The sequence below is a fragment of the Dipodomys ordii genome, unplaced genomic scaffold (genome assembly GCF_000151885.1).
Source record: "Dipodomys ordii isolate 6190 unplaced genomic scaffold, Dord_2.0 Scaffold16, whole genome shotgun sequence".
NCBI lineage: Eukaryota > Metazoa > Chordata > Mammalia > Rodentia > Heteromyidae > Dipodomys > Dipodomys ordii.
In genome coordinates this window covers 6,015,886-6,042,199 of record NW_012267232.1, presented here as the reverse complement: position 1 = coordinate 6,042,199, position 26,314 = coordinate 6,015,886, and the positions used below count along the sequence as shown (strand labels likewise).

The 26,314-nt window shown below is 41.0% G+C and overlaps 3 protein-coding genes across 6 annotated transcripts in view; 1 reads left to right on the top strand and 2 right to left on the bottom strand.

Moving 5' to 3' along the window:
- Window positions 1-8,376, bottom strand: part of L2hgdh (L-2-hydroxyglutarate dehydrogenase) — a 27,913-nt gene extending 19,537 nt beyond the window's left edge. The window contains exons 1-2 of the mRNA XM_013012225.1: window positions 8,198-8,376; window positions 230-353 (exon numbers count right to left, since the gene is read on the bottom strand). Coding sequence (XP_012867679.1) covers window positions 230-353; window positions 8,198-8,328 — 255 coding nt within the window. The 5' untranslated portion in view covers window positions 8,329-8,376. The remainder of the gene's footprint in view (window positions 1-229; window positions 354-8,197) is intronic.
- A 105-nt stretch (window positions 8,377-8,481) lies between these two features.
- Window positions 8,482-21,434, top strand: Atp5s (ATP synthase, H+ transporting, mitochondrial Fo complex, subunit s (factor B)). 2 transcript variants are annotated; one of them, XM_013012299.1, is made up of 6 exons: window positions 8,482-8,569; window positions 10,336-10,415; window positions 17,690-17,801; window positions 19,799-20,007; window positions 20,804-20,975; window positions 21,134-21,434. In XM_013012299.1, the coding sequence occupies exons 3-6, from the start codon at window positions 17,695-17,697 to the stop codon at window positions 21,246-21,248; spliced, it is 603 nt and encodes a 200-aa protein (XP_012867753.1). In that variant the 5' UTR covers window positions 8,482-8,569; window positions 10,336-10,415; window positions 17,690-17,694; the 3' UTR covers window positions 21,249-21,434. The 2 variants fall into 2 exon arrangements, with proteins under 2 accessions (XP_012867753.1, XP_012867754.1); XM_013012300.1 differs by lacking the exon at window positions 8,482-8,569 and adding an exon at window positions 8,864-9,120.
- A 4,109-nt stretch (window positions 21,435-25,543) lies between these two features.
- Window positions 25,544-26,314, bottom strand: part of Cdkl1 (cyclin-dependent kinase-like 1 (CDC2-related kinase)) — a 56,470-nt gene continuing 55,699 nt past the window's right edge. For all 3 annotated transcript variants that reach the window (XM_013012297.1, XM_013012298.1, XM_013012296.1), the window contains exon 10: window positions 25,544-26,134. In XM_013012297.1, the coding sequence (XP_012867751.1) occupies window positions 26,033-26,134 (102 nt within the window). In that variant the 3' untranslated portion in view covers window positions 25,544-26,032. The remainder of the gene's footprint in view (window positions 26,135-26,314) is intronic.

Sequence of the window (26,314 nt, the reverse complement as noted above, 5' to 3'; positions counted from 1 at the left end):
CCAGCAAAAACAGGTTATTGTGTGTGTGTGTGCGCGCGTGTGCTCACACACGCGTGCCCGCACACATGCACGCTAGTCCTAGGGCTTGAACTCAGTGCTTGTAGGGAATTCCCTTTTGTTTACAGTATTCATAGATGAGGGCTGAACCTTTTACAAATAATTTAGCTTTCAGAGATTCTGGTTTATAATAAATTCCACTGTGTATGACGCCACTATTATGTCCAGTCTGGTGAACAGCTAAATCCTTCTCCTTTTCCAGGACACCAATTTTAAGTTGAGGATGTCTCAGGGCGAGTGCTCTCGCAGAGGCAAGTCCCACAATTCCACCACCGACAACAACTATATCAAATGAGCTGTGGAAAAAAAGCCACTTTTAAAGACTTGCCTGTCTATAGTAGATCCCACCACACTTCACATGAACAACTTTTATCATCAATGGACAACTACTCTTTTGTAATAACTATCATATATATGTATATATGCATATGTACACATGTATACATATGTGTATATATGTGTGTAAATAACTCTCTATATATGGTACTATTTCTCTTCATACTCAAGAACAAACCTTTAAAAGTTCCACACTTGGGGCTGGGAAGGTGGCTCAGTGGTAGAGTGCTTGCCTTGCAAGCCTGAGGCCCTGGGTTCGATTCCTCAGCACCACATAAGCAAAAAGAAAAAAGCCAGAAGTAGCGCTGTGGCTCAAGTGGTGGAGCGCTAGCCTTGAGCTGAAGAGCTGAGGGACAGCACCCAGGCCCAGAGTTCAGGCCCTACAACCGGACCCAAAAAAAAAAAAAAAGTTCCACACTTGGTCATTTGATTAGTGACAGCCTGACAGGGAGGATGGCAGCTTGGTTTCCAAAACTATACTATATCTCTAGTACCTGCTAGCTGGGCCAGTTATATTAGTGCTTACTTTGTGTCAATCATTATATTTTCTCTACCAACTATCCTTTTAAATTCAATTGTAGTATTCTTCAAGATAGGCTAACACATACTATAATATATATAATATATAATATTCTATTATAGAAAAAGCAATGAGAAAATCAAAGCTTAGAAATAATTGGTCCAGGATGTGCTCAGAATCATAATCTTAGATATGAAATTGGTTATGCAGCTATTTAAAAATACATAACGGTGTGTATAATTTATCTAACTCTGCAATGAAAACCTTAAAAATTACTTTCAGCACTGATTCATGGACCACAAATCATGATGATTTAATCTATTTTATAAGCACGGTAAAGTAAGGTAAGTGGTCTAGGTTATTCTTTTGAAAAGTGATCTAAACTTCAATTTTAAGATCCTAAGCGGGGCTGGGAAGGTGGCTCAGTGGTAGAGTACTTGTCTTGTATGCATGAGGCCCTGGGTTTGATTCCTCAGCACCACATAAGCAGAAAAAGCTGGAAGTGGTGCTGTGGCTCAAGTGGTAGAGCACTATCCTTGAGCTGAAGAGCTGAGGGACAGTGCCCAGGCCCAGAGTTCAGGCCCCACAACTGACAAAAAAAAAAAAAAAGATCCTAAGCAAAGGCTGGTCACTGGTGGCTCATGTCTATAATCTTAGTTACTCAGGAGGCCAAGATTTGACAATCAAGGTTTGAAGCCAGTCCAGGCAGACAAATCTAAGAGACTTTTATCTCCAATTAGCTAGCAAAAAGCCAAATTGGCTTTTTTTTATAGCTTAAGTGGTAGAGCACCAGCCCCAAGCCAAAAAAAAAGACAGCAAGAAGTACAGAGTTTAAGCCCTAGATCCCACCCTACACACATCTCCTCAAGAGATGCAGAATGATTTGATTACAATCATTATCATGTCTGCAGTCAGGTCTAGAAGTAGAAACAGTTAGGGACTAGCATAATGTTGATAAATCAAAAATTGCATTTTCCTTGTATTTTCTGGTGCCAAAAGCCAGGAGGAGTTTTGGAACAGAAGAGGTCCAGGCTTCATCCCCACCATTCAATCTCCTAACTCTCTTTCTCCCTTCCCTCTCTCTCTCTCCCTCTTTCCCTCCCTTTCCTCTACAATCTCTGATATGGGCCATTTGCCACATTTTGAGCCCCAGCACCCAAAACAGGATGCTGATGCTTTTTCCATTAATGGAGATCAGTGGTCAAAATTCCTGACTTACTCCTGTGCTGCCTCTTAAAACATCTTGCTCCCTTAAACTGCTTTGTCTGGCCATCATATACACTGGACAACCAGTCTTGGTGGCCTGGATTCAGAACTTCCAAATTCCAGATTCTTTACCACAGTGATAATTTCATATAGAGAAAGGTAAGAGCTTCCTTATTCAAGCTTTCTTCTACCTTAGCTTCCATCTTTCTCTATGCAAATGGTGCACCCCCTACTAGATCCTGTTACTGGATGACCACCCTAAAACCTCCTCCAATTCATGTCCTTCCACCATTACCCCCACTGAGCCTGCCTCCTCTTTAGACTGGCTAATCCTTCTCTTCTCCCAGACCTGACCACTGCCCCTCATCTTCTGTCCCCTATTCACACCTAGTTCCACACCACCAGTGCCATTCTTATCCTCCCACTGCAGGAAACGGCTGGAGTTAAAGTTCCCATTTTGCATTCACAGATATCACGCAGATAGTAGAAAAATTGAGCTCATTCTCAGACAATACCACCAAAGTCAGGAAGGAAATATCCAGCCAAGCATAAGGTCTCACCTGGACATTAATTTCTTCAACCCTTTCCCAATATCAGAAGGAAAAGAATATTGGACTCAGTGGAATAACATGCTGATCATTTTTGTATACGCAGCAGCCCAATCAGCACTCTGTCAGTCCAGACAGGCACTTGGGGCCTGTTTCTGCTGTGGTAATTCAGGACTGGATCAAAGTCTGTCCCAGCCCAAGAAGCCCTGCCCCTCTGCCAGCATAGGGGACATTGGTAAATTACTTATTTCTAAAGGAGGCAGACATCCCAGGGTTCAAACACAATTACCATGTTCCCCACCTGAACAGCTGATTCCAGGCCACTTTTCCATCTAAGTGACTGATGGACAGGACCTGGATCATACAGCACCTGCAACAGGCAAGTCCACTGATCTGAGAGTCACTGGAATGGGAAAGTGTTATTTCCACACAAAGGCCTCCTCCATCATTGGAATGAAGGGAACCCCAGAAAATCCCCTAAAAACTCCATTGCATTGCATCTTTGGGTCCCATTCTTTCATGCACTCCTTCCTAGTCCTCCCCAATCACACATCCCCTTTATTGGGTCAGGATCTTCACTGCTTGGGAGTACTCTTTCCTTCCTAGGATTCAAGGGACACCACCCCAAGCAATTCTCCCCCACCTTTCCTGCCTCCAGGACCTTCTACCACCCAAAATGATTCCTGATGCAAAGACCTTTCATAAATTAACCTCTTTCTGGGACACATTCCACCCAGCTATGCCCTCATATCACATTCCTGTTCTCATTTCCACATAAAGTCTCCACCCATATTGTAACTGTTCTCCAATAATCCCTTGACAAAGAGGGGCACCAAAGCTTCAAACCTGAACTGATTATCTCCTCAGCTCCACCTCCTGATTCCCATCCATTTCCCTCCAAAATACCACCATCCTGCCCATGAAACAGCCCATCTGTTCTCTCTGCTTAGTTCAAGATTTATGTACCTATCTGTTGTCCCTAATCCCTACACTTTCCTGTCTCTTATTTCCATCTGAGCTCAAGGATGCCTTTTCCTCTTCCCTTATGTCCCACTTCACAACCTCTTTTCACCTTGGAAAACCCCTATTTTATTTTAAAAATGTCATATTTGTTGATGATGTTTATTTATTTTTTTAATTTAATTTAATTTGTGAACATACTGTACAGAGGGGTTACAATTACATGGGCAGGATAATGCATACATTTCTTACCAAGCATTGCAGCCTCCTCCTTTTGTTTACCCTTCACATCCCTTCCCAGCCTCCCCCCTCCCCAGGTGATGATGTTTATTAAATCAGCTATAACCAGACATTTTCTAAGATCAGTATGATTTTATGAAGTCAATGCTTAAAAGGAAAGCTGATATTATATATGGCTTACAAATTTAAAAAAGGTTAAAAACAAAATCTACAGATAAGGTCAAATCAATTTTTCAGTCCTGGGCTTTGTGTCCAGCAAAAACAGGTTATTGTGTGTGTGTGTGCGTGCGTGTGCTCACACACGCGTGCGCGCACACATGCACGCTAGTCCTAGGGCTTGAACTCAGGGCCTGGGTGTTATCTCTAAGCTTTGTGCTAAAGGCTAGCAATCTTATTACTTGAGCTGCACCTCTCCTTAAATCTCAGCCTCCAGAGTATGATTATAGGTGTGAGCTACCTGTGTTCAGCTACAGCAAAAAGGTTTTAGGGGCTGGGAAGGTGGCTTAGTGGTAGAGTGCTTGCTTTACATGCATGAGGCCCTGGGTTTGATTCCTCAGCACCAGATAAGCAAAAAGAAAAAAGCTGGAAGTGGCGCTGAGGCTCAAGTGGTAGAGTGCTAGCCTTGAAGAGCTGAGGGACAGCGCCCAGGCTCAGAATTCAGGCTCCATGACCGACGACCCCCCCCCAATAAAAAAAAAAAGGTTTTAAGAGTTCAACCTAAGATTTGTTATAAAAGTTCTAGCAAAAAGGATTAAAAAAGCTCACTACAACAGTAACTTTTAATTAATATTTAATAAGCCAATGCTAATTGTTTTAACCACTAAAGACACTATGGTTAACAGTTTAACCTGGATATAAACACCAAAAAATCAGCATTTCATCTCAAAAAGTTGGTTTGACCAGTTTTTCCTAAAAGTATATTTTATAAAATACTTCCTCAGGAAAAATAAAAACATTCTAACATGTAACATTATTACTAAATCTAGTAAAAATATCAAATTTTATGCCATTAGTGTAGCTTATACATTCTTCACATTATTTCTTCATAATGTAAACTTTAAACAAATGATAGAATAAAAATGCCTGTTTAATATACCTGCTAAAAGGAATTATTCATAAAATGTTTTTCAGCCAATTTTTTTTTGGGGGGGGTCAGTCGTGGGGCTTGAAATCTGGGCCTGGGTGCTAGCCCTGGGCTCTTCAGCTCAAAGCAAGTGCTTTACCACTTCACAGTGCCACTTCTGGCTCTTCAGCTCAAGGGGAGTGCTCTACCATTTGAGCCATCTGGTGGTTATTAGAGCTAAGAGTCTCATGGACTTTCCTGACTAGGCTGGCTTTGAACTTCAATCCTCAGATCTCAGCCTTCTGAGTAGGTAGGATTACAAGCATGAGCCACCTGCACCTGGCTAATTTTTGTTTTAAATCAAATGTGATCAGATTTCTTAATAAACAAAAAATGTGCTAATATGAACTTAAAATGGACAAAAAAACCAGCAAGTGAAAATCAACAATGAAAAAAGTATATAGAAAAGTATGAAGGCATGTTTTCTAAAAAAGGAAATTTAAATTGGGTGCCAGTGGTTTATGCTTGTAATCCTAACTATTCAGGAGGCTGAGATCTGAGGGTATTGGTTCAAAGCCAGCCCTGGCAACAAAGTCTGTGAGACTCTAATCTCCAATTAAGTACCAATTAGAGGGAAATGGAGCTGAGGCTCAAGTAGTAGAACACTAGCTTTGTGCATAAAAGCTCAGGAATAGTGCCTAGGCCTTGAGTTCAAGCCTTAGGACCAGGGAAAAAAAAAAAAAAGCAGAGAGAAGATGCTTTGGGATAAGGAGGATTTTTGAAAAGTAAGACTTAGTCCTTAACCGGTTGTTCTGAAATGAATTAAGACAAATCTCAGAATGCTCAAAACAGTAGCAGAGTATGTGAGTATGTTTTGAGTTTTATAAGATTAAGATTATAAAATATTGGCAAGATTGGTATGTGATTAGGTAATGTAATTAGGTAATGTAAAACATTACCGAAAGGTTTTACTAAGGTAAAAGCCATCTATTGTCTGTAACAAGGAGGCTTCCTTAAGGAAAAATACTGTTTACCAAAGTAATTGCTTGGGTAGTTGATCTTGTCAAGTTTTTGATAACTTAAAAATCTATCTTAAAGTCAGGCACCGGTGACTCATGCCTGTAATCCTAGCTACTCTGGAGGCTGAGATTTGAGGATTGCCGTTCCAGCCTGGGCAGGAAAAGTCTGGGAGACTATTACCTCCAATAAACCACTCAGAAAACTGGAAGTGGCGCTGTGGCTCAACTGGTACAGTGCTAGCCTTGAGCTGAAGAGCAGAGGCCCAGAGTTCAAGACCCATGACTGACAAAAAAAAAAATACCAAAAACCTATCTTAACAAAGTTAAAATTCATTTAAATAATTGTTTATCCAAGGTCTCTTAGGTCCCATGGTTTCCCTTATTTGTAATATCTAGTATATGTATGAGTCAAGCGGAAAAGGTCAGATAATGTGATGTTAGGAAAATGAAGCGTTAGATGTGTATTTTAATGTTTTTTTCTTTCATGCATGTGTTTCTAATGCATTTATAAGATTATCTCTTTGTTGCTTTGTATGTCCCTCCCCCACAGTATAACCCCTGCTTTCACTATATTTGATGTCAGTATAACTTGTGGAGGAGATGGGGAAAAAACCAGTTGTTTAAGGATACAGGTGGACCTGTTGCAACAATGAGAAGTACAAGTTGTCATGTCCAAAACTAGCTTTACAACGTCGGTGGGGGGGGAGGGGGGGAAGGGGGAGAAGGAGAAGGATTGGGATTGGCGGGGGAGGTGGGGAGCCTGGGAAGGGATGTGAAGGGTAAACAAAGGAGGAGGCTGCAATGCTTGGTAAGAAATGTCGCATTATCCTGCCCATGTAAGTGTAACTCCTCTGTACAGCATGTTCACAAATAAAATAAAATTAAAAAAAGATACCAAAAACCTATCTTAACAAAGTCAAAATTCATTTAAATAATTGTTTATCCAAGGTCTCTTAGTGGTCACTTTATAACTAAGTTTGTAAAACTGTGTATTAGTTCATTTTTCTACCTTATTAAACATGTCAAATCTCTTAAAAGATTTTAGTGCTGGCAGCTGGTGATTCACACCTGTAATCCTAGATACTCAGAAGGCTAAGATCTGAGGTTGGCTGTTCAAAGCCAGCCCAAGCAGGAAAGCCTATTGTTATAAATATGGTCTCCAAGAGCTGGAATCACAATAGATATGAGAATGATGTCTTAGCAAGACAAAATTTATTTCTGCACAGAAAGGGGTGCCATCAGCCAATGATCAGCAGGAAGTCTGCTCTATCCCTCACACAACAGGCCTAGCTCCTCTGCTCAGATTGGTTGACCTCAGGTTCACAATCTGTTTGGGATTGGCTAGTCTGAATAGGATAAAATGTATTTACATAACAAGATTTTGAAATAAGATTATCAGTACACAAGTAATCTCAAAATATCCACACCCTCTGCTATTTCTTGAACAGTCAGGGGTGTGTCTTAACTCCATCTAGAAAGGAAACCAGTTAAAGACAAAACCTTACATTTCAAAAATCCTTTTTTTATTCCAATCCCTCTTTTCCTTATCCAGGGCCAAGCCACAAGGCCAAAGCAGGAACTTTTAAGCAACACACTTTAACCAGGGAAGACAATTTTTCCCACACTATGAGATTCTTATCTCCAATAAACTACTAAAATTCCAGAAGCAGAGTTGTGGCTCAAGTGGTAGAGCGTGAGCCAGGACGGGCGCATGCACGCGCGCGCGCGCGCGCACACACACACACACACACAAAAAGGGTTTTAGTCATCCTTAAGTCCTATCTAGATAAACAAAAAGGAACAATAAGAATATATATATCTGCCAGAGACCTATTAGCTATAAAGTCTCTCCCCTTTTCCTTTTCCTCCCCCTCCCGCCCCTCCAGCCATGTGGACCACAGCTGGGATGTAGAGAGAACCCTCTCAGGTTTTCTCTGGGTCGCTCCTCGTCTCTGACTCTCACTGCTCACTCTATTCCTTACAAAACCACTCTTCCCACCAGCGATCTTGAGACTCTTCTGCGCCTTTACCGAGATCAAGTGATTGATGCCCCCTACCGAGGCCAGGTTCACTCCAGACCAACACTTTCTTCTGGCTCATAAATGCCACAGGTCAACCCCGCAGTTTTTAGCTTCTAGGACCAGAGGTCGGAGCTCCAAACCGCGTCCGGGAGGAACAGGCCAGGACACAAGTCCGGCACGAGACGCCCCCTGACAGGAGCGCGGGCGCCGGGCCCGCGGCAACTCACCTGGTGCTGGCGCGGCGGCTACCCCCGCACAGCGGCCTGGGTCTCCCCGACGCCGACCCGCTAAAGCCTCCCAGGAAGCCTCCGAGGGCCTGTCTGCAGGAGCCACGGAGGTAACGCAGCACCGCCACCATCGCCGGCTCCCCCGTCCTCGACCTCAACCTCTCGACGTCGCTGCCAGAACCCAGCCACACTGCGCGGGTCCCGCTACGCACTGGTCCCGCCTCCACAGAGGCCAATGAGACGCGCGCCTTCGAACCACGTGAGATGTGGCGAATGAGTGCGCGCGGCGGAGGGCGGACGGCAAGGGCAAGACGCAGGACGCAGTGACGCAACCTGAGCACGCTCCCTCGCTCCCTCCCTCCCTACGACGCTGTGAGTAGAGGCTCTTAAGCCTGCGCGGGGCGGGGCTGGGGTGGTGGTTACGCTCGATCCCTTTCCCAGACCCAATGGTGGGCTGACTGAACATTTGACCCCAATCAAGTCTCGAATCTTGAATTTTCATTGCTCAGCCGAGTAGGGCCGCGGAAGAAAATGTGGGCGTAACTATGGCGAAAACCTTGTTCGGTTGGCCAGAGTTCGCCCTGGTCTTCAGGCCCCGGTCGGCCGCGCCCTGTCCGGTCCCACCCTGCCAGGCCCCGCCCCCTAGAGCGTGTGGAGCGGCGTTGCTGGGCAACCGGCCAGCGTTGCGCTCTGTGTCGGCTACAGGGCTTCCTCCCTTCGGGCACCCGGACTCTAAGGCTCGGGGTCTCGGCCGCGCTTGCAGCCTTCTGGACTTTTTAATGGGCTCCTAGGGGTGCCATTTATTCCGTCGTCCTTTGGTCTTGTAAACACCGAGCGCCTACTCTTCCGACCGGGCACTGGGTCCTGGATGAACCTGACAGCTCGCCTTCGGTCATCACTTAGCATTCCGGGTCTTTTTCGAGGTACGGAGGGGTTGGAACTCAGGACCTCTTGATTTCTCTAGGAGGATCTCGGTCACTTGAGCCACACCCCTCGCCTATCTGTGCTTTGGCCATCTTTTTCAGATTGAGGCTCCTAGACTTTTTGCCTTGGGCTGGCCTGGGGTCAGGACCCTCCTGTACCCTGTGCCTTCTGAGTGCCGCTGCAGTCCCCAGTCACCTGTTAGTTTATTTTGCAGAATCTGGCCTGGAATCCCTGTCATCCCAACCTTTGCCTCTTTGGGAACCGGAATTACAGGAGCGTACCACCTAGTTAGAGCTTCTGTTCTTCCTTAAAAAGTAAACACGCTCTTTGTTTGTTGTTGTCAGTGCCCACCCTAGAGCACTGCTTTTTTGCTCAAGGCTAGTGGGCCAGGCTCTGGGGTACAGCTTGTACCACAGCTCCACCTCTGGCGTTTTTGGTTAATTGAAGATAAGAGTCTCTTAGACTTTCTTCCCGGGCTGGCTTTGAACGGTGATCCTCAGATCTCAGCCTCCTGAGTAGCTAGGATTACAGGCATGAGCCACAGGCGCTAGGATGTTAGACAAGTTTTTGTTGTTGTTGTTTTGTTTTTAAATAACAGCCAGCTACCTGTGTAGGTTACTTTACCCATGTTTCCTTATCTATAAAACCTGGGTAAGGGGCCACCTAATCTCTAAAGCACTTGTAAAGTGTAAAATTTGTGTGATTCTGTCAGTTTGCCAGTGCCATACCCATTCTTCTCTGCTGACAGCAGTCTTTAACTTTTAAGATCAGCACCACTGAACAAAACTAAGGATAGAATGACATAACTTTATTGCTGGAAGGACTCTGAATCTTAGTTCCAGTCATGAGGTAGGTGGCTCAGGAAAGTCACTCACTTTATTTTTTGGCTGGTCGTGGGGCCTGAACTCTGGGCCTGGGAGCTGTCCCCTCAGCTCTTCAACTCAAAGCTAGCGCTCTACCACTTGAGCCACAGCACCACTTCCAGCTTTTTCTGTATGTGGTGCTGAGAAATCGAACCCAGGGCCTCATGCGTGCAAGGCAAGCGCTCTACCACTGAGCCCCTCACTCACTTTATTTTTTTAATTTAATTTTTTTTTGTCAAGGTGTGTGGTACAGAGGGGTTATGGTTACATACATAAGATAGTGAGTACATTTCTTGTTGAACATTGTTACTCCCTCTCTCGTTTTCTCCCTCACTTCTTTCTTTGCCTCAGAATCCCTTCTGTGGTGTAGAGCCATTGAATTGATTCCATGTGAAAAAGCTCATCAGATGCTGGGTACAGAGAAGCACTAGGTAAACAACTTTTATTATGCTTAAATGGTTTTATCCTAAGAATAATATATATTTTGCTTTGTGGGAAAAAAGTAGAACATGGCTATTTTGTTTCATCACAAGTGAAAAAAAGTGGGCTTTTTAAATCATTTTTTTGAGATGATAGGTTCCCATACAGGTGTAAGATCTTGTGTATATTTCATCCATCTCCTCTGGTGATATCACTTTGTAAAACTATTGTATGAGATCATAGCTGGTTGCTAGTAGCTCTTTCCTGTTGTAAGCCACCTTGTGTCCTTACACCCCACCACCACCCTCACCCCCCATCCAAATTGTTTTATGTTTAAATACTTCATTCTATAATATAGATATACTATGTTTAATCATTTCTTCTTTGAAAGACATGTGAGGCTGAGAGTGTGGTTTACTCCTATAATCTATGGAAAACAGTTCCAGATAATCCAAGCAAAACCTTGGCAGACCTTAATCTGGCAAACAAGCCAGACATGGTGGGGGCACATCTGTAATCCCAGTGGCAGTGTAACAGACTGAGGACCCTGCGCAAAAATTGAGATGCTGTCTGAAAAAATAATAAGCAAAAACGGTCTTGCATAGCAAATAGGAGCCTGAAGTTTACAACAACAACAATAACAACAAAAAGACACCTGAATTTCCAGATTTTAGATGTCATAATTAAAGCTGTTAGTAACATAAGTGTACAGCTTTTTGTGTGTATCAATTTTTGTTTCTCTAGGATTAGTGCTCAAGAATCCAATTGCTGAGTCATATGGTGAGAGCATGTTTAATTTTGTAAAAAGTCATCTGTTTTCCATGTAGCAATATCATCTTATATTCCCACCAGCATTGTGTGATTGTCACCAACATTGTGATGGGATTTTTTAAATTGTAACTATTCTGATAAGTATACAGTAGAGATAGTTATTTTTTAGCTCACACAGGATTATGGTAGAATATGGAATTATATGGTCCCAGGAGCTTTGATCAGACTTTTCTGAGCTAGCTAGGCTCACAGTTTTGATTTTTTTTTAAACTACAGTGTGTTTTTTGAGATTCTGCTTAGTTTAGCAAGGGTAAATAACTCAGAATACACATATCTTTTTATAAAACTTTCTTTTTTGTGTTTTTAAAATTTTTTATTATCTTTATGTGGTTGTACAAAGAAGTTCCCATTCTACAAAATAGTATATGAATACCAAGTGTCTGATAACATTGTCACCCATTGATCCTAACCTATCCCTTCCTAGCCCACCCCTTCTCTCACTTTTCTTTCTTTTTTTAATTGAGATTAGGTGATTACCTAGATTTCACATATTTCACAATATTTATAAAACTTTCTTTGAGCCGGGCACCCATGGCTCATGCCTGTAATCCTAGCTACTCAGGAGGCTGAAATATGAGGATCGCTGTTCAAAGCCGTGGTTCAAAGCCAGCCTGGGCAGGAAGGTCCATGAGACTCTTTATCTCCAAGAAACCACTAGAAAACTGGAAGTGGTGCTGTGGCTCAAGCGGTAGAGCGCTCGCCTTGAGCTGAAGAGTGCAGGGACAGCGCCCAGGCCCAGAGTTCAATCCCCATGACTGGCAAAAAAAAAAAAAAAACCTTTCTTTGTTTGCTTCCCCCATTTCAAGGGTTATACAATAGTTGTTATAGTTAAGTAATTCAGATCAAGAGTTTGCCTTGACTTCATTCAGATAATTTGAATAATATCTGTGGGTAAAAACATTTGTGTTTGTGACCCCCATCTTCAGATGAGAATTTATGTTCCAGGAGTACCATTTGATGGCCTAAGAGTGGCTTTGGGGACCTTTGCTTCTAATTTTTAATGAATTGCTGTTGATCTGTTTCATTTGATTTTACACACTTCAAGATAAGAACTGGAAAGCCAGGCTTGGTGGTGTATACTTGTAATCTTAAGTATTCTGGAGGGGGGCTGGGAAGATGGCTCAGTGCTAGAGCGCTTGCCTTGCATGCATGAGGCCCTGGGTTCGATTCCTCAGCACCATATAAACAAAAAGAAAAAAGCCGGAAGTGGCGCTGTGGCTCAAGTGGTAGAGTGCTGGCCTTGAGCTGAAGAGCTGAGGGACAGCGCCCAGGCCCAGAGTTCAGGCCCCATGACCGGACCCCCCCCCCAAAAAAAAAGAAAAAGAAGTTAAATCTTAAAAAAAAAAAAGTATTCTGGAGGATGGCAGTTCAAGGTCAGCTGGAACCAAAGTTAAAGCCTATCTGATAAACTTAAAAAGTTAGAGGACTGGGACTGGAAAGGTGGCTCAGTGGTAGAGCGCTTGCTTTGCATGTATGAGGCCCTGGGTTCGATTCCTCACCACCACATAAGCAGGAAAAAAAGCCAGAAGTGGCACTCTGGCTCATGTGGTAGAGTGCTAGCCTTGAGCTGAAGAGCTGAGGAACAGCGCCCAGGCCCAGAGTTCAGGCCCCACGACCAGAACCCCCCCCCAAAAAAAAAAACTAGAGGACTGGGAGTGTGGCTCAAGTGGTAGAATCATATAGTTCAAATGGTGAACAATGAGCGACTTACAGTGGGATAGTTATAATTAGGGAAAATCTACCCCTATTCTAATGCCTTCCCCACCTCCTCCAACCCTTATCCACGCAAATCTGGGCTTGAATTCAGGACCTTGGCTTGGTCCCTAAGCTATTTTACTCAAGGATAGTGCTCTACTACTTGAGCCACAGCTCCGCTTCTGGCTTTCTGATGGTTAATTGGAGATAACTGTCTCATGAGCTTTCCTTTTTTAGCTGATTTTGAAAGCAGTCCTCAGATCTCAACCTCATGAGTAGCTAGGATTATAGGCATGAGCCACTGGTGCCAGTAACTCTAGTCTTTTTGACCACCAAATTATTCATAACTTTCAATATCCCACTCAGTATTTACTTAATTTTATGTGTGTGCTGGTACTGGGGCTTGAACTCAGAAGCCTCATGCTCTCCCTTGGTTTTTTGGGATTTTTCCCCTTAAGGCTGGTGCTCTACCACTTGAGCCATACCTCTACTTCCAGGTTTTTTTTTCTGATTAGAGATATGTCTGCCCAGGCTGGCTTTAAAACCCAATTCTCAGATCTCAACCACCTGTAGCAAGGATTATAGAGACATGAGCCACTAGCCTCCATCACTTGACTATAATTATATTTAGTATGCAAAATCCTAACTTCCACTTTAAAAATATTACTGGTGTCTTCATTAGTTTGTTTTGTGGTAATGGTGTTTGAACTCAGGGCCTTGCGCTTGCTAAGTAGGAGCTCTACTTGAAGCATACTCTAGACCAAAATATTTGTTTTATACAAATGGGAAAACTCAGTCAAGCTCAGAAAACCCTTTGTATTTTTAATAACCTATTAAAGGTCCACTCTAAGTCACAGATAATTTCACATACAATTTCAAGGTTTAGAAACACTGGTCCTAAGCCATGTTCTTACAGTAAATCCCCCCCCCCATAATTTGAATTCCTGGATTATTTACAGCCCCATTTAATCATAGTTATTTTCCAACTTGATTTTCATTGGTTTTAACTTATTAGAACCAAATACACCAATTTACCACTAGAGGTCTCTTCTTACCATGTAGAAAGCATTCCCATGGGGAGCTGTTTGCATTTAAGAAGGATTAACTCCTAAAATTAGTAATGTTCCACTTGAGAATGTAAAAACCCACCATTTTTAAAAACAATTATTGCCAAATAGAATTTATTTTTCGTGATAATTCACTTGAAATATAATACCTGTTTTTTTTTTCAAAAAAAGAGATCATATCTAAGGTAAATTTGACCTTCCCATTAAACAAGTATAAAATGGGCCAAAAAGAATCTTAATAACAGTTCTAGTGGTTGACTTTTATTCATGGATATTTACTAATTGTTTAAGACTGCCAACAGTATTTTGTTAAATGTTTATGCTGATAAAAATGGAAGTAAGATGTAATGTCATTTTCTTCTGTTCTTATTTTTGCTTTGCATGCTTTGTCTTTCATCCTCACTGAAAACTCTTAATCCCTTAAGACCCATCTCAAAAGACACCTCTGGCCAAAGCTTTCCCCTCAGTTTTCTAGCCTCTCAGAGCACTTATTAACATGCATTAAGAAGAGTAACATAGGGGCTGGGAAGGTGGCTCAGTGGTAGAGTGCTTGCCTTGCATGCATGAGGTCCTGGGTTCAATTCCTCAGCACCACATAAGCAGAAAAGGCTGGAAGTGGTTCAAGTGGTAGAGCTCTAGCTTTGAGCTGAAGAGCTGAGGGACAGTGCTCAGGCCCGAAGCTCAGGGCCCACAACTGGCAAAATAAACATTTAAAAAAAATTAAAAATTAAAAAAAAGAAAAGTAACATACTGTAAAATGCTTATCTGTTTACACATCATCTGTCTTTTCCAATAGATTCTATGTGCTATGAAGACAGGAACCAGATCTTTTTCTTTGTATTTTTCTCTTTTGTTGTTTCATCTTTCCTTTGTACTAAGCATAGCAGTTGTCCAATAAACATTTATTGACTGAATGAATGAACAATGGATGAACATGACATTTGCATAGTCGAGTTTTGGTACAGTTTCCACAGATAGGATCAAGGGTGGAGTGAAGAGACTAAAAACCTGAGCAGAAGCCCAGATTTGTAAATGAGATACACTGGCAACCAAGGGAGTTATTAGAGATGAGTATGTGAAGAAGCTCAAAGAAAGAGCTGAGTTGAAAACATGCAAGGAGTAACAGCGAGAGGTTTTCAGTAAATGAAGACAATATAGAAAAGAGTTGAAGAGAGGGACTAAGATCATAGATGAGTGGTAGAGGGCTTGACTAACGTACATGTGCATGGCCCTAGGTTTCATTCTCCATACATCAGGAACAGACAGAGGGAAAGGGAGGGAAAGGAGAGAGAAACAGACGGATAAAGAGAGGATAGTAGATTATGTCAGAATTCTGTCATCTTTCATTTTCTGAGCATCCTTAGTGACTTCTTCAGCTCAAAGTGGCTCCCATTCAGACATCTTTCTAGTCGTCTTTCTCTTGAGTTCGAGAACCATCCAGTGATTGAAAAAAAAAGGGACCTAGACTAGTAGTAGCAATACTGGGTTCAAGTTTCAGCGCTGACACCAATTAGCCATGAAACATTGAGCAAGTCCCTTAAAACACATGCATTTCTTAATGCCCCACCTTGTTCCAGAAAGGATTGAAGGTGTCAGCAAGTTACTTAATATCAAGTCTTCGGTTTCCTCATCTCTAAATGAGAAGCTTGGTCTAGGCAACCTAGGTTCCTTCCCACTCTAAGGCTTTATGAATCTGATTCCAATAGTTTGTTGGTCATTCTGCTTAGGAGTCCTACCCACACTTCATATTTGGAGTATGCAAATCTGAAGATTAAGAAAAGAACCTACTGAGCCCACATCATGTTCTGAAGTTCATTTCCCAATAGTAACATTGCCATCCTTCCAATGACCCAGCACCAAAACTTAATGTCATCTTCAACTCTTCTAGTTCTTGCCCCTATATCTCACTGAGCCATATGGAATCTAACTCTAATATCATTCCCTTCCCTTTTTTTACTACATCATTTTCAAAGTGGCTGAAGCCCTGTTGGCTACTTTATTGACCTTTTTTTTTTTTAGACAGTGTTAGCAATGTTGATGACAACAGCTATTCATGCTAGTAGCCTTGAATTACTGGTCTCGAAGAATTCTTGAGCTGGGAATGTGGCTTAATGGTAGAATGCTTGCCTAGCATGCTTGAAGCCCTGGGTTCAGTTCCTCAGTACCACATAAACAGAAGTCGGAAGTGGCGTTGTGGCTCAAGTGGTAGAGTGCTAGCCTTGAGCAAATGAAGCTCAGGGACAGTGCCCAGACCCTGAGTTCAAGTCCCAGGACTGGCAAAATAAAAAATAAAAAAAGAATTCTTGAGTCCTCCTGGCTCAGTCTGTGGAGTAGCTGGATTTGCAGGCCTATACCACAATCCTAGCTTGACTCTCAATGTTGGTTTTGTGTCTAGTAAATTTCCTGATGCATAGCTCTAACAATGGCAGTTTTCTGTTTTAAAACCTCAGTGACTCCCACCTGTCTGCAAAATATAGGCTCTTCCTGACCTGGCTGTGCAAATTGTCAGCTTCTTTTCATGACTGGTCCCCTCCCCGATGTGCTAACCCAACCCTACAATGTCCCTGTGTCAGCTTATCTGGCAAATTAGTCTGTTTAATTCTTCTCGGCCTTACATTAACTCTTTTGAAGCATTCTCAGGTCCTGTCCCTTTTTTTTTTTTTTTTTGTCGGTCGTGGGGCTTGAACTCTGGGCTTGGGCGCTGTCCCTCAACTCTTCAGCTCAAGGTGAGCACTCTACCACTTGAGCTACAGCGCCACTTCCGGTTTTCTGGTGGTTTATTGGAGGTAGGAGTCTCACGGTCTTTCCTGCCCAGGCTGGCTTTGAACCGTGATCCTCAGATCTCAGCCTCCTGAGTAACTAGGATTACAGGCGTGAGCCACCAGCGCCCGGCAGGTCCTGTCACTTATTGAAGTACTTGGTAACTTGTCTTAGGCCATTTCAGCCTGTTTTAAATTGTGAGTTTCTCTAAAGCAGAGGTCACATTAATTTATCTTCTTTTCCCACACAATCTGACACACTACTAGAGAAACATGAATTGGATTAAATCAGATTGGGACCTAGTCAAAACATCACTCTCAACTGTGCTTATTGACTTTTACATCTGGAAACCATCTGAGCAAATCTCAGTAAATGTGAAAAGGCCAGGGTCAGAGTGGTGGAGTTACTTGCCCAATCTTTCCCAGCTGTTCTTTGTACTACTCTGGAGAGCCCACTTGTAGCTTTATTATAAATAGCTGTATTTTCATGTCTCCTTTCCTTTCCTGTATAGAAAGCGGCACCTTAGCCCCAGCACATTACTCTATTGGTGACTATAGTTTGTCATTTTGCTACTGGAAATGGAGATTGGCAATAGAACTGGCTTAAGCAAATTTGAAGTTAACACTGCCTGAATAGACACTAGGTGGCAACACTGCAGACAGACACCAGTTGAGGATTGGACAATGGAATGTAATGCTGTAAGAAATCTTAGCCACTGGCTAATCCTACTCCTCATTTTTTGCATCTAAAAAAGAAACAGAAATCTAGGAACCAGAGATAGGAGTGACTTGCTCAACAACTTTTGTGTGACAAATGAATCATCAATTTTATTTGCATAAGAGTAGTAGCTCTTAAGTTATGAAGTAAGTTAGTAGATTATGGGATTCTGGTTGCCAGCTGATAGGTTAATGTGAGTACTCTTGTGTGTCTAGATCAAATGATGCTGTTTGGAAAAATTTCCCAACAGTTGTTTGGCTTAAAGAAACTTCAGTGGTCCCGTGACTCCAGGTACTTCTGGGAATGGCTGAACACCGTGTTCAATAAGTAAGTGAATAGGAAGAAATGTGGGACTTGTTACAGCAAGATAGGCTCCCAGTAGTTAGTTGATTATTCTTTTATTTTATTTTATTTTATTTTATTTTTTTATTTGTGAAAATACTGTACAGAGGGGTTACAATTGCATGGGCAGGATAATGTGTACATTTCTTACCAAGCATTGCAGCCTCCTCCTTTGTTTACCCTTCACATCCCTTCCCAGCTTCCCCCCTCCCCCCCCCCCCAAACCTTCTCCTTCCCCCCTCCCCCCACTCCCCCCCCAGTTGATTATTCTTGTATTTCAAGTGCTTTTCAAGTGCTGTATGATCCTAATTTTGTTTATTAATAAAATATGGGAAAAAGACCACAAGAACAGATAGTAGTCCTTGTGATGTCTTTCACGTATTCTGAAATGAATTTATGACCTTTATTAACAGAAAAACTCAACCAATATATAATTTTATAATAGTTAATTCTACAACTTCTTCAGTATTATCAAGGTAAAAATTTTTTAATGAATAGCATATTTAAAAATAACACTTCACTTGAAACTGATGTAATGTTCTCCTTGCTTAATAAAGCATTGTGATGGCTGACTACAAAAAGGTATATGTAGAAATTAATATATATAAGAAGATTCATTTGAAAGTGAAAAATATGAAAATGATTCCTTCAGTCTTTTATCATGGATAAAAATGCTAATTAAGTATAATTATTCATTCAATACATAGTAACTAGGTATCTCTGGTATTATATTACATATACATATAACATTATACTACATATGAATCAATAATGACCCCTGTTTACCTGATAAACCTATATAAAAATAATGTGTCTCAGGATTTCAGGTCAGTTTTAAAGCACTTAACTAGCATCTATGAGCACCTTAGTTGAGAGCTCCATTACTACACAAATTAAAAATGAGTAATAATCAGCTTTTCAGGAAGCTGAGATCAGAAGATGATGATTCGAAGCAGAAGAGTCTTATCTCCAATTAACCATCAAAAAACCAGAAGTAGAGCTGTGGCTCAAGTGGTAGCCTTAAATGAAAAAGCCCAGTGACAGCACCCGGGACAAGCCCCAGGATAGCATACATACACACAAAAAATAAGAAGTAATATGTAGTTCTGTGGTAAAGTGCTTGTCTGCTATGCATAAGGTTTTAGGTTCAATCCCTAGCACTACCAGCTGTCCATGGCTCACACCTATAATCCTAACTACTCAGAAGGTTGAGATCTGAGAATTGTGGTTTAAAGCCAGACTGGGCAGGAAAGTCTGTGAGACTCTTATCTTCAGTAAAGAACTGGAAGTGGCACTCTGGCTCATGTGGTAGAGTGCTAACCTTGAGCACAAAGAGGCTTAGGGACAGTACCCAGGCCTTGAGTTCAATCTCCAGAACCAGGAAAAAAGAAACCCAGCACTACTGTGTTGAACATGGTGGCACATGTCTAGAATCCTAGTACCCAGGCTACATAGTGAGGCCTTGCATATAATAATAATGAAGAGGAAGAGAAAAAGAAAAAAGATGAAGATGAAGAAAGAAGGAGAAGAAGAAAAGAACATCAGTAGCAATAATATGACAGAGTTTACCTGGAAACAAAAATGAAAGCAAAGCTGGCTCAAGTCTGTAATCCTAGCTACTCTGGAGAACTGAAGAGGATGGTTTGAAGCCAGCCTAGGGAGGAACGCATTAGACTCCTATCTCCAATTAATGTCCCCCTCCCCAAAAAAAGCCCAAAGTAGAGCTGTAGCTCAAGTGGTAGAGCACTATCCTTGAGCAAATAAAGCTCAGGGACAGCTCCCACGCCATGAGTTCAAACCCCAGGACTACACCCTCCCTAGGGGAGCAAGAGAGTTGGGGTTTTTTCCCCCATGGATTTAATTTATATTTCTATCTCAGTAACTTTGCAATGGAAATTTGTTGTTCATCTGTATGTTGGTTAGTACCATTAAGAAGCTGAGGATTATAGTAAAAGCAAACTACTTTCTTCTCTTGTCAATAGAGTGGATTATGAACGCATCAGGGATGTTGGCCCTGACAGGGCTGCATCCGAGTGGTTACTGCGCTGTGGGGCTATGGTGCGTTACCATGGCCAGGAGAAGTGGCAGAAGGATTACAACCACCTCCCAACAGGCCCTCTGAACAAATACAAGATTCAAGCGATTGATGCCACTGACTCTTGTATCATGAACATTGGATTTGATTACATGGGTAATTACTCTGTCATTTTGTTCATGGGAATGTGGATAATTTGCAAGACCATTTTGGTATAGTTTACTCACTATTATAGGAATGTCCTTTCTGCCTGTTTCAGTGCAATCAAGTTTATTTCTTCCTGTGTTTGGTATGACTTTTTGTATTTTATCAATGTCTTAGAACTTGTTAGGCAGATGCTCTACTGCTTGAGCATGCCTCAGCCACTTTTGATTGTTATTTTTTTAATAGTGTTTCTCAATTATGCCTAGACCAGCCCGGAGCATGATCCTTCTACTTACAATTCCTGCATAGCTAGGATGTCAGGCATGCATTACCACACCCAACTTTTATAGGTTGAGATGGAGTTTCATGAACTTTATGACAGGGCTGACCTTAAACTGCATTTTTTCAATCCTCTTCCAAGTAGCTAGGGTTACAGGCATGAAATAACCCATCAAGCTTATTTTTAAAGTAAGTCGAGATTACTAATACCTTTCTCCCCTCACTAATCTTCCTTCTGTGTGCCTTTCTTAACTTAAAAATCAGTCTTTTTTTATTTGTCAGATTTTTCTGTCTTTGGAAAACCCTTAATAAGATTAAGACTAATTGTGCCCATCCAGCTTCTGCTAGTGGGCATTTCTTTCCTACGCATACAAACTGTGTAGTGAATAGCTTGTATGGGTAATAGGTGAGTAGTCATTCTGGTTTGCTTAGGCCTGTTACTCCTAAGCCAAGATAGTCTTAGGCAAATCAAGATAGTCATTCACCTTAATGTAAAGCCAATTCTTGTTTTTGTTTTTTTCCCTCCCAGTGGGCCTAGAGCATGTTGAAAAAATAAAGTTCTGCAAGTGTCATTATATTGAAGATAATTGTTTGCAGAAGCTTAGTCAACTTGAAAACTTACAGAAAAGCCTATTGGAAATGGAAATCATTGCCTGTGGGAATATCACAGACAAGGGCATCTTCGCTTTGCTTCATTTCAGGTAGGTGCTCAATGCCCAAATGAAAACTTGGTAACAATAAAGTAGATAAGGTGATTTAACACAGTCTTCATGTAAGTTTTCTGAAACGTAACAAATTGAATTAATTCATAATGCTAATTAATTCATAAGTGGAAGTGACTTTTGCTTTCCTTTTTCAGAAACCTCAAGTATTTGTTTTTAAGTGATCTTCCTGGAATAAAAGACAAAGACCATATTGCCAACGCCTTTAAGACTGCACTGCCTTCTTTAGAAATAAAGTTAAACTTGGAATAAAATAATAAGCATCTTATTTAACTGTAACAAATCATCTGAAATTGTTGGTCCTAAATTGCAGCAGATACTCAATAATCAACATAATATGATGGTTAGATGTGGAGAGTCTATCATACATAGAAAATAGACATTCAGATGTGACTCAGTAAAATTACTATCAGAAGTAAGAAAATATGTATATTTAAGTCTTAAGAAAAATGCTTAAGTAATGTTTAATTGTAGTGTATTAATGTAAGTATATAGTAAATATCTCAATGTAGATATTTAGAATTCTTTAAATTTATTTAACTATAATATATTCTTTATTGAATTATAGTAGTTTACACTTTAATTTTAAAATTATGAAGCATGTTACTATACTTGTGCAATTATGAAAATTGGAAGCTCAATTATAGATCCATTGATGGAGTCAGTTATGCAAGGTAGACTGCTTGTGGAGGCCTGCTTACACATGCTTCCCAAGGGCTTCGTGCATTTCTCATAAACCTGCATTATTGTGTTCTTGACAATATAAACCTTTTCTTTTTCTCTCTTCCTTTTTTCTTTGCAGTACTGGGGCTTGAGTTCTGGACGCTGTCCCTGAACTCCTTTTGCTCAAGGCTAATGCTCTACCATTGAGCCACAGCACCACTTCCAGCTTTTTTTTGTAATTAATTGGAAATAAGAGTGTTATGGACTTTCCTGCCTGGACTGGCTTCTAACTACAATCCTCAGATCTTAGCCTTCTAGCTAGGATTACAGGTGTGAGCCATCATAAGCCGATTATAAGCCTTTTTTTTAAGTCCCCTTTCTCCAAGTAAAAAATTGCTGGATAATTTGTCTATTTTGTCATCTCAAGTTAGTATTTTATTAAAATCATAGATGAGGGCTGGGAAGGTGGCTCAGTGGTAGAGTGCTTGCCTTGCATGCATGAGGCCCTGGGTTCCATTCCTTAGCACCACATAAGCAGGGAAAAAAAAGCCAGAAGTGGCGCTATGGCTCAAGTGGTAGCGCACTAGCCTTAAGCTGAAGAGCTGAGGGACAGCGCCCAGGCCCAGAGTTCAGGGCCCACGACTGGACCCCCCAAAAAATAATAAAATAAAATCATAGGTGAAAGTCTGAATTCAAATAACTTTTGCTAACTGCAATAGAACAGCCATACATACCAGTGGACTACACTTACTTTTCATCAATTAATGCCAGTGGCTCGTGCCTGTAAACCATTGCTACTCTGGAGGTGGAAACCTGGAGGATTGCACTTAAAGCCAACCTAGGCAGAAAAGATCAAGAGATTCTGTCTCCATTAATCAGCAAGATGCTGGATTGGAGGTTTGGCTTAAGTGGTAGAGCACCAACCATGAGCAATCAGCTAAGCATAAGTGTAAAGAACTGAATTCAAGCCCCAGGATTGGTATACACACATTCTTCAAACAGAAAATTTTAATATGTCAATTAGAAATTAATTTTTCTTCCTTCAGTATCTTGGATGCTACCTTCTATGAGCTCAAGGGATATCAAAAGAAGTAGAAACACAAGCAGAAAAGTGAAGTTATATCTAGAAAACCATAATAAAGTATGCCATAAATAGATAAAAAATATTTTATACACTTGAAATAGCTGGTTCTTTTATTATCATTTGCTAACTTGTTTGTGAATTTCTATATGTTTTATTTGAACATTAAAAGATTAAATATAAGATTGACCAAAAATGATCTTAAAATATATTTTTATGATACTGCTTTCAGGCAGAAATGTAACTTTAGTTGCATATAAGCTTATAGGGAAAATATTCACCCATGGTTAATAAGGAAATGCAAATAGCGTATAGCATAAGTGATATAATACTTGCTAGTATCACTGTCGCTTACAATTCAGAAAGTAGTAAATAAAAATTAAGGATGTAGAATAGTCTCATATGATGAGGTGGTGATTCCATGCTGAAAAAGATATTATGGTTAGCTGAGCATAAGCATACAGTCAATAGAACTGAGTAGAGAAAACATGAGCCCTTTTTCTCAGGTTTATTTCATTCCTGAGTTGAGACGACTAAGCATGATGTAGTCTGGAGCTGCTTTTCTAGTCTAAATGTTTTGCTGTAAAATTACTGGGTGATTTAGGTGGTTATAGTCATCTGTGTCTGTCAATACATTGTTCTTGGGTTAAAGAAAAAAAGGAAGACAATTCTAACTAGTCACAGAAGTTGGATACCCTTCCTCGTCATTTGAGCCAAAGCTATGTAACAGAAATTATATGGGTCAAGAAGCTAATACATTAGGAATTGTATGATAAGTAAACTAGCTGGGTAGCCAGAATTCTTGAACAAATGACAAAATGTGGAGAAAATTTAGTGGATTACTTAGCAGTAAGTGAATGGGGACAAATGCTGTCATGAAAAAAAATATGAATACAGGAAGAAACTGAGCATGTAGAAGAAAAAATGTAAAGATAAAGTGCCACATTGAAGACTGTGGCTGAGAATTGCTAGAAAATAGTGAAGCACATGAACCAGAAATGGTGATGAATGGTAAGAAAGTGACATGGGGCTTTGACACCCTTGTGTCCAGGGTCAAGGAGGAAAAAGCTTTGGTTAGTACTAAGTAAGCCAAAGCAAAGGCAATTGCATATCATTATAAATCTCACTGTACAAACCTAGAAATCCTCAATATGACTTTGACTACTTTCTTATTGGTGCTCATATATTAGTTGTTAGAATAGAATGTATATGTATACAAGTATATACAAGTATACATATATACAAGTATATATGTGTGAGTATATATACATTTGTATATACACCTAAAAGATGCTTTAGGGAGTTAACAAAATATAATTTAACAAAATATCAGTTAACATGACCTGAAGGTCACAAACAGTTCTAAAACCCCTAACTTGTAGAACTATCTCCAAGCCTGAGGCTAAGCTAGGGAGAAAGAAGTACTAATTAATTTTAGGCTGACAGGTTCAGTTCCTGTGAAGCTTGGTGGTCTTGTTCTACCTGTTGACCACCTGGGTCAGCCTCTAAGATTCATGCCATTGGTTTTGTTTTTGTTTTGTTTTGCAAGTCCTGGGGCTTGAACTTAGGGCCTGGGCACTGTCCCTGAGCTTCTATTGCTCAAGGCTAGCACTCTACTATGTGAGCCACAGCACCACTTCTGGCTTTTTCTGTTTATGTGGTACTGAGGAATCAAATCCAGGTCTTCATGCATGCTAGCAAGTACTGTAGCAACATTCCCAGCCCTCATGCCATTGTTGAAAGGCAATTTAGGTTAACAGGTGTAGATGGATTAGTAATCTATCTTGCCAGCAAAAATGACTTAAATTGTATTTTTTTACTAGAGATAAAGAGAAAAACATAAGTCAAGCTCAATAGATCACACTTGTAATCCTAGTTCTTGAGACCCCCCCCCCCCCGTCTCAACCATCAAAAGCTAAGCATTTGTAGTGCACCATCCCAGTTATATAGGAAGCACAGAGAGGGTTATTGTGGTCCATGACTACCCTGGGTATAAATGCAAGATCCTATCTGAAGAGTAACTAAAGCAAAAAGTTCTAGAGGTATGGCTCAAGTGGTAGAGCACCTGCCTAGCAAGCACAAAGCCCTCAGTTCAAACCCATGACTGCCAAAAAAATACTAGAAGGTATATATATATATATATATATATATATATGTGTGTGTGTGTGTGTGTGTGTGTGTGTGTGTATACACACACACACACATAAACAAACTGGTACACAAACATAAAATTGTAGTATTTTATTTATTTATTTTTTGGTCGGCCGTGGGGCTTGAACTCTGGGCTTGGGTGCTGTCCTTGCGCTCTTCAGCTCAAGGTGAGCACTCTACTTCTTGAGCCACAGTGCCACTTCTGGTTTTCTAGTGGTTTATTGGAGATATGAGTCTCACGGACTTTGCTGCCCGGGCTGGCTTTGAACTGTGACCCTCAGATCTCAGCCTCCTGAGTAGCTAGGATTACAGGTGTGCACCACTGGCATCTGGCTTGTAGTATTTTTTAATAATATGTTTTTAGATATTTTGAGCATTTTTAAAGTGTGCTCATCCTTGACTTGAACTCAGGGTTTAGGCACTGTCACTAAACATTTTTTTCCCCCTCAAGGCTAGCACTCTACTCCTTGAGTCATAGCCCTACTTCTAGCTTTTTGGTGGTTTACTGGAGATAAGAGTCTCATGTATTTTCCTGCCTTGGCTAGCTTTGAACCACAGTCCTCAGATCTCAGTCACCTGGGTAGCGAGGAATATGGGCGTGAGCTACCAGTGGCTACTCAAAGAATGTTTTAAAAATATAAAAATCAAGAGATAGAGCAAGCAAACAGGAAATATAATTTTAACCTTTTCATCTCAAGAACTAAAATTATCCTTAAATATGTTGAAACAATCAGAAAGGCAGGAGATAAGATTCAAGGCAACGGAGATCCAGGAAAACACAGGCATTTTGTAATCCATTTTTTACATGTGGTATATAGTACAACTGAAGCATGAATCTTTTTGATATCATTAATTTTTTTAGAGTTATGGGCAGTAGACACAGTTCTTTTCATAAGCTTAGCAGCTGAGATAAAAAAAGAAAAACATAAGTGAAACTCTAAACAAGTTTTTCCTTTCTGCTGTGGATCGAATCAGCAAACCTAGGTCTGGAATTTCCCATCGTGTCTTGCCAAGTGGCCTCCCAATCACTTGCTTATGTTTCCTCCTGGTATGTTTACAATACTCTTGCTTTGTTTTCAAATGTGTATGTTTTGTGTCTTCAACATTGAGCAATTCTTCCTTAATCATCAATCTTAGCTCCTTAAATGTTTGGAAAACGGTAGCTAAGTTTCTTAGTATTACAGTAGTATTTCTTGTTATCCAAAGCTGGAAGGATGCTGCTGCTGGTTAGCTGAGGTAGGTACTGGAAATGAAAATGCAAAACACAGTTAGGCTGAAAACAGGGCCTTGTATTCTCCCCTTCCCCCCCACCCCACCCCATTATTTAGAATGCATCACAAAAGGGGCAATTCAGGAACTTTTTCAGCACATAAATTCCCTTTTGATTGTGTGTGTGTGTGTGTGTGTGTAATATGATAGAAAA

Bases quoted from the DNA above. Each gene is read 5' to 3' on its own strand.
- Atp5s (XM_013012299.1), top strand. From the start codon at position 17,695: ATGATGCTGTTTGGAAAAATTTCCCAACAGTTGTTTGGCTTAAAGAAA. The intron at 17,802-19,798 runs GTAAGTGAATAG...TCTTGTCAATAG, and splicing joins CTGAACACCGTGTTCAATAA to AGTGGATTATGAACGCATCA. The intron at 20,008-20,803 runs GTAATTACTCTG...TTTCCCTCCCAG, and splicing joins CATTGGATTTGATTACATGG to TGGGCCTAGAGCATGTTGAA.